At 41.8% G+C, this 15795-nt stretch overlaps 1 protein-coding gene across 2 annotated transcripts in view; it reads right to left on the bottom strand.

The window, feature by feature from the left end:
• The window catches only part of gpam (glycerol-3-phosphate acyltransferase, mitochondrial), a 45291-nt gene that overhangs the window by 27827 nt on the left and 1669 nt on the right, over positions 1-15795 (bottom strand). The window contains exons 2-8 of one of the 2 annotated variants that reach the window (XM_036946572.1): positions 14811-14960; positions 5082-5210; positions 4657-4776; positions 4080-4153; positions 3255-3368; positions 2670-2819; positions 578-677 (exon numbers count right to left, since the gene is read on the bottom strand). In XM_036946572.1, the coding sequence (XP_036802467.1) occupies positions 578-677; positions 2670-2819; positions 3255-3368; positions 4080-4153; positions 4657-4776; positions 5082-5177 (654 nt within the window). In that variant the 5' untranslated portion in view covers positions 5178-5210; positions 14811-14960. The remainder of the gene's footprint in view (positions 1-577; positions 678-2669; positions 2820-3254; positions 3369-4079; positions 4154-4656; positions 4777-5081; positions 5211-14810; positions 14961-15795) is intronic. The other variant, XM_021565307.2, reaches the window with a different exon arrangement.

Here is a 15795-nt window from a genome sequence, read left to right as displayed (position 1 = left end):
AAAAGGATAAGTTCAGGAAGTTAGACGTTTCCTAACTCTGGAAGTAGTCAACAGTACTGGCCAGGGGAAATTATAATCCATGGTTTGGTTCTTTAAACAGCCACAACAAACCTCAGCTAACTCTAGCCATCAATAGCTAACAATCAATGGAAGTGATAGGGGCAATCAATGATGGTTCAAGGTGGTAATGGTCATCTAAACATCACCTTAGGTTTAGCTGACTTGACATAAGACTGAAGTAGCTTTATCCACACACAAAAAAAAAAACACGGTCAAGGTAACATTGAGGAAGCTCTGACAGAAAGGGTCCCATGAACGACCAGGACTAAGGTTTGAATGGTTTAGTGAAGCAATACATTTATATAATTCCATGAACCATACAGTCAACACACACCAACATTTAAGGTAAACAACTCAAAATTCCATAGTGTACCTTTAAATGACAAATGTTACAGATCATGCATAAAATGTTGATCTAGCAAAAAGTTATTTACATATTCCAAAACATGGAAGACATTCTTCACGCTGGCGCAACAGTATCATGCCAGCAGTATAAAGTGTTAGCGGTGATTCTAACCTCCGTAGCAGCTTTCTTCACCATCTCCAGCTGGCCTTTGTGGATCTGGATGCTCCAGAAGAAGCCATTGAAGAGCTTGAGAAGAGCCCATCCCGTCAGCCTGAAAGATAAAAATGTACAAGTATGGCTCCTTCAGTGGCATTGTCACCTGCCAAAGTGGTGTTTTATTTATTTTAGCAACTTTCGTTGTAACGGGGACAAAACGGCATTCTTCATTTGAGCACTGCTTACATTGATTAGAACTAGCATTTGAGGATTGATACAAACATGTGTTATCTGATTGGCAGCAATATCCATAGACAAAACCATACATTTGTTTGAAGATAACCACACATTTTCAGACTTATCAAGGACATTGTGATTCCTAAACCACGACGTCGCTGATTTTCAATTATTTCAAAAGGCCGGTGGGAACCCTGCCAGCGCCAAAGAACATTACATTACAGTGCCTTGCAAAGTATTCGGCCCCCTTGAACTTTGTGACCTTTTGCCACATTTCAGGCTTCAAACATAAAGATATAAAACTGTATTTTTTTGTGAAGAATCAACAACAAGTGGGACACAATCATGAAGTGGAACGACATTTATTGGATATTTCAAACTTTTTTAACAAATCAAAAACTGAAAAATTGGGCGTGCAAAATTATTCAGCCCCTTTACTTTCAGTGCAGCAAACTCTCCAAGAAGTTCAGTAAGGATCTCTGAATGATCCAATGTTGACCTAAATGACTAATGATGATAAATTACAATCCACCTGTGTGTAATCAAGTCGCCGTATAAATGCACCTGCACTGTGATAGTCTCAGAGGTCCGTTAAAAGCGCAGAGAGCATCATGAAGAACAAGAAACACACCAGGCAGGTCCGAGATACTGTTGTGAAGAAGTTTAAAGCCGGATTTGGATACAAAAAGATTTCCCAAGCTTTAAACATCCCAAGGAGCACTGTGCAAGAGATAATATTGAAATGGAAGGAGTATCAGACCACTGCAAATCTACCAAGACCTGGCCGTCCCTCTAAACTTTCAGCTCATACAAGGAGAAGACTGATCAGAGATGCAGCCAAGAGGCCCATGATCACTCTGGATGAACTGCAGAGATCTACAGCTGAGGTGGGAGACTCTGTCCATAGGACAACAATCAGTCGTATATTGCACAAATCTGGCCTTTATGGAAGAGTGGCAAGAAGAAAGCCATTTCTTAAAGATATCCATAAAAAAGTGTCGTTTAAAGTTTGCCACAAGCCACCTGGGAGACACACCAAACATGTGGAAGAAGGTGCTCTGGTCAGATGAAACCAAAATTGAACTTTTTGGCAACAATGCAACACAGCTCATCACCCTGACCACACCATCCCCACTGTCAAACATGGTGGTGGCAGCATCATGGTTTGGGCCTGCTTTTCTTCAGCAGGGACAGGGAAGATGGTTAAAATTGATGGGAAGATGGATGGAGCCAAATACAGGACCATTCTGGAAGAAAACCTGATGGAGTCTGCAAAAGACCTGAGACTGAGACGGAGATTTGTCTTCCAACAAGACAATGATTCAAAACAAAAAGCAAAATCTACAATGGAATGGTTCAAAAATAAACATATCCAGGCGTTAGAATGGCCAAGTCAAAGTCCAGACCTGAATCCAATCGAGAATCTGTGGAAAGAACTGAAAACTGCTGTTCACAAATGCTCTCCATCCAACCTCACTGAGCTCGAGCTGTTTTGCAAGGAGGAATGGGAAAAAATGTCAGTCTCTCGATGTGCAAAACTGATAGAGACATACCCCAAGCGACTTAAAGCTGTAATCGCAGCAAAAGGTGGCGCTACAAAGTATTAACTTAAAGGGGCTGAATAATTTTGCACGCCCAATTTTTCAGTTTTTGATTTGTTAAAAAAAGTTTGAAATATCCAATAAATGTCATTCCACTTCATGATTGTGTCCCACTTGTTGTTGATTCTTCACAAAAAAAATACAGTTTTATATCTTTATGTTTGAAGCCTGAAATGTGGCAAAAGGTCGCAAAGTTCAAGGGGGCCGAATACTTTCGCAAGGCACTGTAAGTGCTTTGAGAGTAGAGGACTCGCTGAAAGGTGCTGTACCTGATGAAGGCTGGTGAGATGTTGGCCACCATCTCTTGCAGGAACCCTCTGGCTTTCCGCCTCACCTTGCTGACCGCTTTATGTTCCACCCCAGCCTCGGTGGCCGCAGGATCCAACTCAGTGGCCACCTCCACAATTGCACTCTCCACCCTGGGACAGACAAGTACTGTCAGAGACAAGCATTCTTCTGATTCTTCTTCTACTGGAAAATCAAAAGCTAATGGAGGTTTGAAAGGCATTATATTCAAGAGTTTCAAGGGAGCTATGCTCAGGATGACAGTTTCAAGGGTACCGTTCATGGGAAATTACTGTTATAAAACGCACTGTTAAACTCATGAGAGTTGTCTGCTTTGTCTCTTTGGCTGTGCACCAATACATGATCTCCTTTCCGTCACGACCTCTGATATAAATACATTAGAGATGAAACCAAGGGCTGGTTTGTCTTCAAGTCTATGAAGTCAGTTCAAAAGGAGATGAGGAAGTCATTTACTGAATAATCATGGTCCATCGTCTCTTCTTCCAAATCCCTGCTGGTTCCCTTCATCCTCCCCTCTCCATCCCTCCCCCTGTGTCTCTCTGTGATACCTGCTGTTGTTGAGTACATTGTCCACCACGTTGCGAGCGAACATGTCCTTCTGGACGTCCCTCTCCAGAACAAACAGCACATAGCTGAGCCTGCGGGCCAGCCAGCCACGGTGTCTGCAAGACCACAGGGAACACTTGTCACATACTCTGCATACACAGTAACCACAACAATCAGAGTGCACCCAATCACAAGTATATACTATTAACATAGTTACCGTAGCCTTACAGAAACAAATTTAAACAAAATGATTACATTGTAACAGCTGTAGTCCACCAAAGCAAAGGATCAACTTGGGTGGAATTTAAATGTTTACATTATCTTGTACAGTAATTTGGTTACAGTGAAACACTTGTCATTATTTAAAATTTTAGAAAAGCAATTTCACAACCCTACCACCACCAAAATCCACCTGTCATAAGACTCCTTTTGTCAAACATACAAGTTAGTGTTTTGTTGACATGAACATATACACATTTGTCCTGTTTTTTTTGTAAGGCACAAGGTAGCCACCTCCAACTTTGGGACCACTGAGGTCAGTCACCGGATAGGAGTGGCTGGTGTCCGTTGACAGTCAATTATTCATCCTTAAGTTTTCCACTGTTTCACAGGGACACCCTGAGCTTCATAGACAAGTGGCGAGTACGTGTCGTTTGAAGTACAGCATATCTACTACACTGTACCAGGTGTCAAACCTGCGTGCTTGAAATAAACGTTGAATGTCGGCACAACATGTTGAACAGCGTTTGAATACACCGCCACATGAAAAAGGTCTATTAAAAGAGAAACGACCGACCAATGACTTAAAGTGCTGTGGTGGGGCTTACCTGGTGTGTGTCTCGTTGATGTAAATCACGTTGCGCAGTCCTAGAGAAGGAATGCTCGAGTTGAAGAGTCTCGCCTGGAAGAAAACAGAGGAGCTCTGTCAGGTAAATCTATTGCAAGCTGGGACACAGAAACGTATGCATAAGTTAATGCGCTGGGGTTCTACGAAATCGAATATCACCAACAGAGGTTTGGCTCTACCTAAAATGGAGGATGGGGCAGATCGGGGAGAATCAGCCATAGAATCTATTCAGTGGAATACTTTTTCCGTCCTCCAGGTGGAATTAATTAGTCCCTTCCTGTTTCAGTCTTTTTCTTATGTTTGGTGTAAAGAATATATAGGCACCAAACAGAAGAAAACCTGGTGTCAGCAATTTATATCTTGTATTATTTTGAACTTAACATGAATTGGGGGTATTAAGAGTACTATATAGGTAGAGAACATTGCTATATCATTAACAAAATACTTTATTGATTAATCAAAGCCCTAATGAACACAACCAAGCAATACTCAGGATCACCGGGCAGGGGTTTGAGTAAGTCAGCGGCTAGAGTAAACTAAACCACGGCTCAATTCACCTGACTTTGCGGTGTGCAAGAATGGCAGCAGCGGCCCACGAATGGCCTCTTTCTGTTCAGCAAGCCCTCCTTCCACGTGCTGGTCACACAGCGCAGGACAGACGGACTGGAACTGCGGTCCTGGACACAGACACTTCAGTTCAGTTTGCGCCATTGTTCAAAACAACAAAAGAATAGGAAATACATAGATTTTAGATAGATTTTAGCGCCGTGTTGGTCTTTCACACCCACACAAATTCTCAACCAACAGCAATTCTCCTCGCTATCGGTGGTCAAGTCTTTCTTAGTGTTTCCTCTACCATTACTGAGCAAGACAGTCCTCCCTAAATGAGCACCAACTCACCTAAAATAAAAATCCCAGCAACTAAAAAAAAAAACACACACGGGGAACCACATCACTACTTCATCATTCAATCCCATCTTACTGAGTCATCGTTAGGCTGCTTCCAGCGGCTGCCTCCCTGGTCGGCTCCATTGACCTGGAGCAGGCTGTCTGGCCCAATCGTGACGGCCACTTCCATCTCCTCCCTTTATATCACACACCAGCTAGGAATCTGTGGGACCGAGAGACACTCACAATCACAGATCAACACAAATGCCATCAAGAGGTCCCCATAGTCATGACCGAGCTCCAAGCCATATGGCGCTTACATACCTAACAGAGCAGGCCAAACAATTAAGGGGGTTTGATGATAGAATTGGGGTTGTGTCAAATTTAAAAAAAAATGTCCATTTCAGAGTGTAGTTATTTTTTAATTCAATTGCACAGCTAGCAGGAGACAGTTTTCTGGACCACACATGATCATGGCAGAGTTTGAAACAAATCCCCACTGGATTGAGACAAACTGTCATGATATAATTCTGCCAGGGGAGGCATAAGTTAACATTAAATTGAGGAGGTTTTTGGGACAGCCTTTCCATCTACCATTATCATCGCACACCGCACACATACAGACGGGCGTTCCTGTGTCATTGCCTCTTCAGAAAGTTGCAGGAAATACAAGTTACTGATGCATTCTGCTCATGTCTTATGATAAACTTGGGCAAATAAATGTTCTAATTAGTTGAATACATTTAATTGATTTCCTGCTAAGTTTAAAAAATATATAAATTGTTGAATTCTGTTTTATTGTCCGATTTCTGCAATTACGTCTGCGTCGCAGGTTTTATAAGGGCCCTAGAGTTGGGACTGGGAATGACAGAATTGGGGGTGAGAGTGACCTCTCCAGCTACTCAAAATAGATCATGGGGCATCACCACTGGCACGTGGCAAAAAGAGTGGAGATATTTTTTTCCCAGCCCGAGTTCTTTCCTTCACGTCCTTCATGACCTACGTATGTATTACCACCTGAACCCAATTTGCTGACCTGTGGGCGAGAGCCTTTTCCCCCTTCGGTGTCAGGTTATAGGCTACCCACACCCACCCACCCCAAATGACAGACACAAATACACACAGACCCACACACACACGTAAAAATACACGCAGATAAACCCATGTATAAACTAATAAGTTAACCTCTATATAGAGTCATACATTCACATAACCACACGTTGCCGTCGAGTCAAATTTTCCTATGCTATAGCATACAATATTTGACATACAGCAGAATTTTAAAAGGGACCAAATAGTTTGGGTTTGCTTTGTTCTTTTTTTGCCATGGAAAAAAAGTGATACTGGTATCGTCCCAGCCTTAGTAAGCATAACCGAGCTGGCTGTTTCAGAGTCGAAGGGAAAACTGGGCATTTGGAGTGTTCACACACCATCTCAGAGGGATATTTGAGGCAGAAGTGTGCGACCAGACTGAACCCACCCCGTCCACCCAAGACACCTCAAATTATTATTATTTTTTAAATCAACAAAACTGCAAAGAATTCCAGTATACCTAGCCCATCCCTAAAGTTTAAGTGAAAGATGGAAAATGTATGGCATTTATGGTAGCCGGGCAGGTTGAGCCTGCTCTGTGGTTGACCAGTTAAGGTGTTCAACAACAAAAAACACCTAACAGCCTTACATAGGTGCTACAAATGTTTTATTTTACCTGCTACACTGAAGCATAACTTGTCAGTGTGAGCAGAGCACTACCAACCAGGCCTAGGCATTCGATAAGTATTCAGACACCTTTACTTTTTCCATCCTGCTACGTTACAGCCTTATTCTAAAAAGGATTTCAAAAATAAATTCAATCTACAGACAATACCCCATGAATACAAAGCAAAAACAGGTTAAGAAATGTTTGCAAATGTATTCAATTAAAACAGAAATATTTTTACATAAATATTCAGACCCTTTGCTATAGGACTAGAAATTGAGATTACAAGTTGTACAGTCTCCCTGTGGTTAAATTCAATTGATTGGACATGATTTGGAAAGGCACACCTGTCTATATAAAAACGGTCCCTCACTTGACAGTGCATGTCAGAGCAAAAACCAATGCCATGAGATTGAAGGAATTGTCCATAGAGCTCCGAGACAGGATTGTGTCGAAGCACATCTGGGGAAGGGTACCAAAACATTTCTGCAGCATTGACGGTCCCCAAGAAGACAGTGGCCTCCATTCTTAAATGGAAGAAGTTTGTAACCACCAAGACTCTTCCTAAAGCTGGCCACCCAGCCAACCTGAGCAATCAGGGAGAAGGGCCTTGGTCAGGGAGGTGCCCAAGAACTCGATGGTCAGCCTGACAGAGCTCCAGAGTTTGTGTGGAGACTGGAGAACCTTCCAGAAGGACAACCATCTATACAGTACTCCACCAATCAGGCCTTTATGATAGAGTGGCCAGACTGAAGCCAATCCTCACTTACTGTGTGTTGAAAACAAAAACCTGAAGGTAATTTTACGCTACAGCAGCGCAGGCCTCTCGTGGAGCCGGCATGCTCACGCCCAGGTTTCATTTTAATGAATAGGAGAGTCTCAAAACTGAAGAACTCTTTCTCACATTTTCAGGCAAGTGACTTATCTTCACGCAACCCCCCCAAAAATACTGCTGACTTGTCTGATGGGCAAGTGCCTTTCAGACTAATGCCAATCCCTGGATAGCTTAACACGTTTTACCGGTGAAACGTTCATAAAGCATCTGCACGCCAATTACCAACCACCATGTTTTGTTTCAATCAATCAAAGCATACATTTGCCCTAATGACGTGAGCTGCTGAGTTTGGGCCACGAGAGAAAAATGCAAGCAGACATTGATTCAGTTTTGATCTGATGAAAATACAACAGAACAGACCATGTCTCACACCAGACAAAGCCCTCCAATCACCATGGGGTGTGTGAGAACAGGAATGGAGAAGCAGCGACGGGGGCCAGAGCCTGTGTGTGTGTGTGTGTGTGTAAAGTAGCACCTGCGCCTGATTGTTAAGCTATCGGGAAGAGGGGTCCCCGACACTCCAGATTTATGGAGGGGCATGGCAGAGGCAGGGTCCACCAAACCCACAGGGCTGTGTGTGTGTTGTGCTTGTGTGCACGCATGTGGCGCTGCTGCTCTGTGTTTTTGAACAACACTGACAGAGATGGCCTAACTAGGCTAGGCCCATCATCAAGTTTTATTATAATGTTCGAGCCCTGAATGCGGATTAGCTGAAAGCCGTGGTATCAGACCATATACCACAGGTATGACAAAACATTTATTTTTACTGTTCTAATTATGTTGTTAACGAGATTATAATATCAGTAAAGGCACCTCGGGGGTTTGTGATATGGCCAATATATCACGATTAAGGGCTGTAACCAGGCACTCTGCATTGCGAAGTACATAGTAACAGCCTTGGTATATTAGCCATGTACAGTGCCTTGCGAAAGTATTCGGCCCCCTTGAACTTTGCGACCTTTTTCCACATTTCAGGCTTCAAACATAAGGATATAAAACTGTTTTTTTTTTGTGAAGAATCAACAACAAGTGGGACACAATCATGAAGTGGAACATTTATTGGATATTTCAAACTTTTTTAACAAATCAAAAACTGAAAAATTGGGCGTGCAAAATTATTCAGCCCCTTTACTTTCAGTGCAGCAAACTCTCTCCAGAAGTTCAGTGAGGATCTCTGAATGATCCAATGTTGACCTAAATGACTAATGATGATAAATACAATCCACCTGTGTGTAATCAAGTCTCCGTATAAATGCACCTGCACTGTGATAGTCTCAGAGGTCCGTTAAAAGCGCAGAGAGCATCATGAAGAACAAGGAACACACCAGGCAGGTCCGAGATACTGTTGTGAAGAAGTTTAAAGCCGGATTTGGATACAAAAAGATTTCCCAAGCTTTAAACATCCCAAGGAGCACTGTGCAAGCGATAATATTGAAATGGAAGGAGTATCAGACCACTGCAAATCTACCAAGACCTGGCCGTCCCTCTAAACTTTCAGCTCATACAAGGAGAAGACTGATCAGAGATGCAGCCAAGAGGCCCATGATCACTCTGGATGAACTGAAGAGATCTACAGCTGAGATGGGAGACTCTGTCCATAGGACAACAATCAGTCGTATATTGCACAAATCTGGCCTTTATGGAAGAGTGGCAAGAAGAAAGGCATTTCTTAAAAGATATCCATAAAAAGTGTTGGTTAAAGTTTGCCACAAGCCACCTGGGAGACACACCAAACATGTGGAAGAAGGTGCTCTGGTCAGATGAAACCAAAATTGAACTTTTTGGCAACAATGCAAAACGTTATGTTTGGCGTAAAAGCAACACAGCTGAACACACCATCCCCACTGTCAAACATGGTGGTGGCAGCATCATGGTTTGGGCCTGCTTTTCTTCAGCAGGGACAGGGAAGATGGTTAAAATTGATGGGAAGATGGATGGAGCCAAATACAGGACCATTCTGGAAGAAAACCTGATGGAGTCTGCAAAAGACCTGAGACTGGGACGGAGATTTGTCTTCCAACAAGACAATGATCCAAAACATAAAGCAAAATCTACAATGGAATGGTTCAAAAATAAACATATCCAGGTGTTAGAATGGCCAAGTCAAAGTCCAGACCTGAATCCAATCGAGAATCTGTGGAAAGAACTGAAAACTGCTGTTCACAAATGCTCTCCATCCAACCTCACTGAGCTCGAGCTGTTTTGCAAGGAGGAATGGGAAAACATTTCAGTCTCTCGATGTGCAAAACTGATAGAGACATACCCCAAGCGACTTACAGCTGTAATCGCAGCAAAAGGTGGCGCTACAAAGTATTAACTTAAGGGGGCTGAATAGTTTTGCACGCCCAATTTTTCAGTTTTGGATTTTTTTTTAAAGTTTGAAATATCCAATAAATGTCGTTCCACTTCATGATTGTGTCCCACTTGTTGTTGATTCTTCACAAAAAAATACAGTTTTATATCTTTATGTTTGAAGCCTGAAATGTGGCAAAAGGTCACAAAGTTCAAGGGGGCCGAATACTTTCGCAAGGCACTGTACCACACCCCTGCATGCCTTATCGCTGAATATAGCCTTGCCATTAGTGATAAAAAAAATAAAACAGTTACATATATCGATACTTTGACTCAAAGTATTGATTTGCAAAAATCGCGCAAACTGTAAATCACATGTCTTGAGGCTGCATTTATTTTAGCTGGGGATTTTAACAAAGCAAATGCGATGAAAAACTCTGCTGAAGTTCTGTCAGACTGCAGTAGAGGTCGACCGATTATGATACTTCAATGCCGATACCGATTATTGGAGGACCAAAAAAAGCCGATACCGATTAATCGGCCAATTTTTATAACACATACATACAAGTGTTGGAGAAGTAAAAGTGCAATATGTGCCATGTAAAAAAAGCTAATGTTTAAGTTCCTTGCTCAGAACATATGAAAGCTGGTGGTTCCTTTTAACATGAATCTTCAATATTCCCAGGTAAGATGTTTTAGGTTGTAGTTGTTGAAATGCGGAACCGTTCCATATTTTATCTAACAGGTGGCATCGCTAAGTCTAATTATTGCTGTTACATTGCACAACCTTCAATGTTATGTCATAATTATGTACAATTCTGGCAAATGAATTACGGTCTTTGTTAGGACGAAATTCATGTTAGCAGGCAATATTAGCTAAATATGCAGATTTAAAAATATATAATTGTGTATTGATTTTAAGAAAGGCATTGATTGATGTTTATGGTTAGGTACACATTGGTGCAACGACAGTACTTTTTTTGCGAATGCGCTTGTTAAAAATCACCCATTTGGCGAAGTAGGCTGTGATTCAATGATAAATTAACAGGCACCAAATCAATTATATGCAACGCAGGACAAGCTAGATAAACTAGTAATATCGTCAACCATGTGTAGTTAACTAGTGATTGTTAACATTATTTGTGTTTATAAGATAAGTTTAATGCTAGCTAGCACCTTACCTTGGCTCCTTGCTGCACTCGCATAACAGGTAGTCAGCCTGCCACGCAGTCTCCTCATGGAATGCAATGTAATCAGCCATAATTGTCAAAAAAATGCTGATTACCGATTGTTATGAAAACTTGAAATCAGCCCTAATTAAATTGGGCATTCCGATTAAAATCAGTCACTCTCTAGACTGCAGTACACTCGACCACTGCTACTCCTACAAGGCCCTCCCACGCCCTCCTTTCAGCAAATATGACCACGACTGCATTTTGCTCCTCCCTTCCTAGATGCAGAAACTCAAACAGGAAGTACCCATGCTAAGGACTATTCAATGCTGGTCTGACCAATCGGAATTCACGCTTCAAGTTTGTTTTGATCACGCAGACTGGGATATATGTTCCGGGTAGCTTCAAAGAATAATAGCGACGATTACACTGAAATGGTTTACCAGGGAGTGTATAGGAGATATTGTACCAACTGACTATTAAATCCTACCATAACCAGAAACCATGGATAGATGGTAGTATTTGCGCAAAACTGAAAGCGCGAACCACTGCATTTACCATGGTAAGGTGACTGGGATTATGGCCAAATACAAACAGTGTTGTTATTCCCTTCGTAAGGTAATCAAACAGGCAAAACGGCAGTACAGAGACAAAGAAGTTTCAAGTTTCAAGACGTATGTGGCAGGGTCTACAGACAATTTACGGACACCTGGCTTCCGGACAAGCTAAATACCTTCTTCACCCGCTATGAGGATAGCAGTGCCACCAGAGAAGAGCCTTCTCCGTGGCTAGTGTGAGTAAGACCTTTAAGTGTCCCACAAGGGTGAGTGCTCAGCCTCCTCCTGTACGCCCTGTTCACCCATGACTGCGTGGCCATGCACGCTTCCAACTCAATCATCAAGTCTGCAGACAACAGTTGTAGGCTTGATTACCAACAATGAGACAGCCTACATGGAGGTGAGGACTAGGAGTGTGGTGCCAGGAAAACAACTCAACGTCAGCAAAAGGAGATGATCGTGGACTTCAGGAAAGCCCCAATCCACATTGACAGGACCGCAGTGGAGAAGGTGGAAAGCTTAAAGTTCTTTGGCGTACAAGTCACTAACAAACTGAAAATGGCTGAAGATATTTGGCATGGCACCTAAAAATTAGAGGTCGACCGATTTTTCAACACCGATACCGATTATTGGAGGACAAAAAAAGCCTATACCGATTAAATTGCCCGATTTTTTTAAATGTATTTGTAATAATGACAATTACAACAATACTGAATGAACACTTATTTTAACTTAATATAATACATCAATAAAATCAATTTAGCCTCAAGTTAATAATGAAACATGTTCAATTTAGTTTAAATAATGCAAAAACAAAGTGTTGGAGAAGTAAAAGTGCAATATGTGCCATGTAAGAAAGCTAACGTTTAAGTTCCTTGCTCAGAACATGAGAACATATGAAAGCTGGTGGTTCCTTTTAACATGAGTATTCAATATTCCCAGGTAAGAAGTTTTAGGTTGTAGTTATTATAGGAATTTTAGGACTATTTCTCTCTATACCATTTGTATTTCATATACTATTGACTATTGGATGTTCTTATAGACACTTTAGTATTACCAGTGTAACAGTATAGCTTCCGTCCCTCTCCTCGCTCCTCCCTGGGCTCGAACCAGGAACACAACGACAACAGCCACCATCAAAGCAGCGTTACCCATGCAGAGCAAGGGGAACAACTACTCCAAGTCTCAGAGCGAGTGACGTTTGAAACGCTATTAGCGCACACCCCGCTAACGAGCCTAATGTCAGGAGTTGATAGGCTTAAAGTCATAAACAGCAGAGCTGCTGGCAAAACGCACTAAAGTGCTGTTTGAATGCATGCTTACGAGCCTGCTGCTGCCTATCAAATCATAGACTTAGTTATAACATAATAACACACAGAAATACGAGCCTTAGGTCATTAATATGGTCGAATCCGGAAACTATCATCTCGAAAACAAGACATTTCACTGAAAGAATAAACACGGAACCGTTCCGTATTTTATCTAATGGGTGGCATCCATCAGTCTAAATATTCCTGTTACATTGCACAACCTTGAATGTTATGTCATAATTACGTAAAATTCTGGCAAATTAGTTCGCAATGAGCCAAGCGGCCCAAACTGTTGCATATACCCTGAATCTGCATGCAATGAACGCAAGAGAAGTGACCCAATTTCACCTGGTTAATATTGCCTGCTAACCTGGATTTCTTTTAGCTAAATATGCAGGTTTAAAAACATATACTTCTGTGTATTGATTTTAAGAAAGGCATTGGTGTTTATGGTTAGGTACACGTTGGAGCAACGACAGTCCTTTTTCACGAATGCGCACTGTATCGATTATATGCAACGCAGGACACGCTAGATAAACTAGTAATATCAACCATGTGTAGTTATAACTAGTGATTATGATGGATTAAGTTTAATGCTAGCTAGCAACTTACCTTGGCTTCTTACTGCATTTGCGTAACAGGCGGGCTCCTCGTGAGGCAGGTGGTTAGAGCGGTGGACTAGTTAACCATAAGGTTGCAAGATTGAATCCCTGAGCTGACAAGGTAAAAATCTGTCTTTCTGCCCCTGAACAAGGCAGTTCCTAGGCCATCATTGAAAATAAGAATGTGTTCTTAACTGACTTGCCTAGTTAAATAAAGGATTAAAAAATATATATATTTCGGCAAAATCGGCATAAAAAATGACCGATTTCCGATTGTTATGAAAACTTGAAATCGGCCATTCTGATTAATCAGTTGACCTCTCCCTAAAATCCTCACACTTTTACAGACGCACAAGTGAGAGCATCCTGTCGGGCTGCATCACCGCTTGGTACGGCAACTGCACCGCCAGCGACTGCAACTAAATAAAGGTAGTTCTGTTTTGTATTTTCAATATATTTGCAAACATTTCTAAAAACCTGCTTTCGCTTTGCCATTATGGGGTATTGTGTGTAGATTGATAAGGGAAAAATAAATGTTATCAATTTTAGACTACGGCTGTAACAAAACATGGAAAAAGTAAAGGGGTCTGAATTCTTTCCAAATGCACTGTACCGGCACCTAAGTATCATGAGGTCCCTGGCAATTCCATGCCCTACTAGCCATAATGAGAATATCCTTTGTTGACCCTTGAAATATCCCCTTCCAAATCTCTACAATACTGGGATGATGACTTGGCAGTCTACTGCTGTTGGGCAAGGTCTTCCCTATGACGACATTACATTATCTAATCAATAAATACATATGGCCGGTCCAGAAATCACAAAAAAAAAAAAATCACTCTGCTTTGAGTTCAAATTCAGTGGGATGTCTCATCTGATCCAAGGTCATAAATGGGGGAGAACAGGCGATTGCTTCGATATGGAATCGCCTAACCCGGTGTTTTGGTTAACCCCAAAACACAATTGCTCTTCCAGCTGCGTTGCAATAAATGTGTTGTTTTCTTGCTGCACAGAAAATGTTATTTACTTAACCCAAACCCCGGGACCCCTGTTGTGTTTACTTTCAAAAATGGCTCTTTGTTTAACAGAACATATGGACAGAAAATCTAGCTCGTCTTTTCCTCTAAAATTGAGCAAAAAAGGGAGTTTCCCTATTCCAAGTGAGCTCAGCGAAAATACAACAGCGCACAATGAGAATACAATCTCCTCCAATCTGATACGCGCGTCTGTAGCCAAAGTTCGTGTTACCACATTGCCCAGGCAGACTGGAAAGAGGAACTTTGCACTAAACAAAGAGCAACATATTCTGTACTATTGCCTTTCCCTGTAGTCCTGCAGTCAAATGAACCCACTCACTGTAACATAGCAGCAAGCCAACCTTGGGGTGACATGAGATGCAGTATCATAAAAGCCCATCGTCAGGACTTTTAGCTGGAGTCATCAACGGAACAGTGTTTGTCCTCACAAAAGCCCTTATTGCTGTAAGTAAGCCGGAAGCTTAACTTTCTGGAAGAAAGGAAAGCATACGTATAACAAGCATTAGGTTCGTTGCTACCAACCTATTTACAATGATTTATCGTTATTCAGAAACGTAGGTCTGGCACAAAGCTATGGGACTGGGTGGAATTGAAGTCAAGTGAACCTTTCTTTTCCCCCCTCGCCTTCCTTCGCTTTTCCTTTCCCTCCGTCGCTCCCTTTGTCCCTCTGTTTTTGATGTAGGTCAATGGCAAGTCTCAGTCTGGCTGAGTGACATGTAGACTATTCTTCTGATCATTCCATTTCTTATGTTTGGCAGTTCATGCCAAGTCAATATAAAAACGGTTTCAATTGAGGCTGATTCATTGGCTTGAAATACGTTTCTGATACCGAAGCAGAAAGGCTACTACAGTTCATCAAGCCTATTACTAAAATTAACCTGGATACAGTATAAATCCATGGGCAATATATTAGCTCAACATTCACTGTGGTAGGCTTATGCTAATCACTGTGCATTGACAAACAAGAAAATGAGTATACACACACAAAACTTAATTTGTGGACAGATAGCTTGGGGAGGAATTCCTAATGTAATTAATCGGAAAATCACGCCATGGGTAGTGCCTTCCAGTTTAGAACTAGGTCACCATCAGACGCTGAGAGAATCTCTTTATAAATGGATAGCTACACCAACAAGGGTGCATGTTTGTAAGTGTGTGAGTATGTATGTATGTATGTATGTATGTATAAATATATACATGTGTGTGGCTAATCACTGAATAGGACAAACTAAGCCAAACTGCTCCTGCCCAGCTCAAGCAAGCAATGAATGACATACTGAGCTTTGCTGCATTGTCCCTTTGTG

The sequence above is a fragment of the Oncorhynchus mykiss genome, chromosome 16, assembly GCF_013265735.2.
Source record: "Oncorhynchus mykiss isolate Arlee chromosome 16, USDA_OmykA_1.1, whole genome shotgun sequence".
NCBI classification, from domain to species: domain Eukaryota; kingdom Metazoa; phylum Chordata; class Actinopteri; order Salmoniformes; family Salmonidae; genus Oncorhynchus; species Oncorhynchus mykiss.
This window is presented reverse-complemented; position numbering and strand designations above follow the sequence as displayed.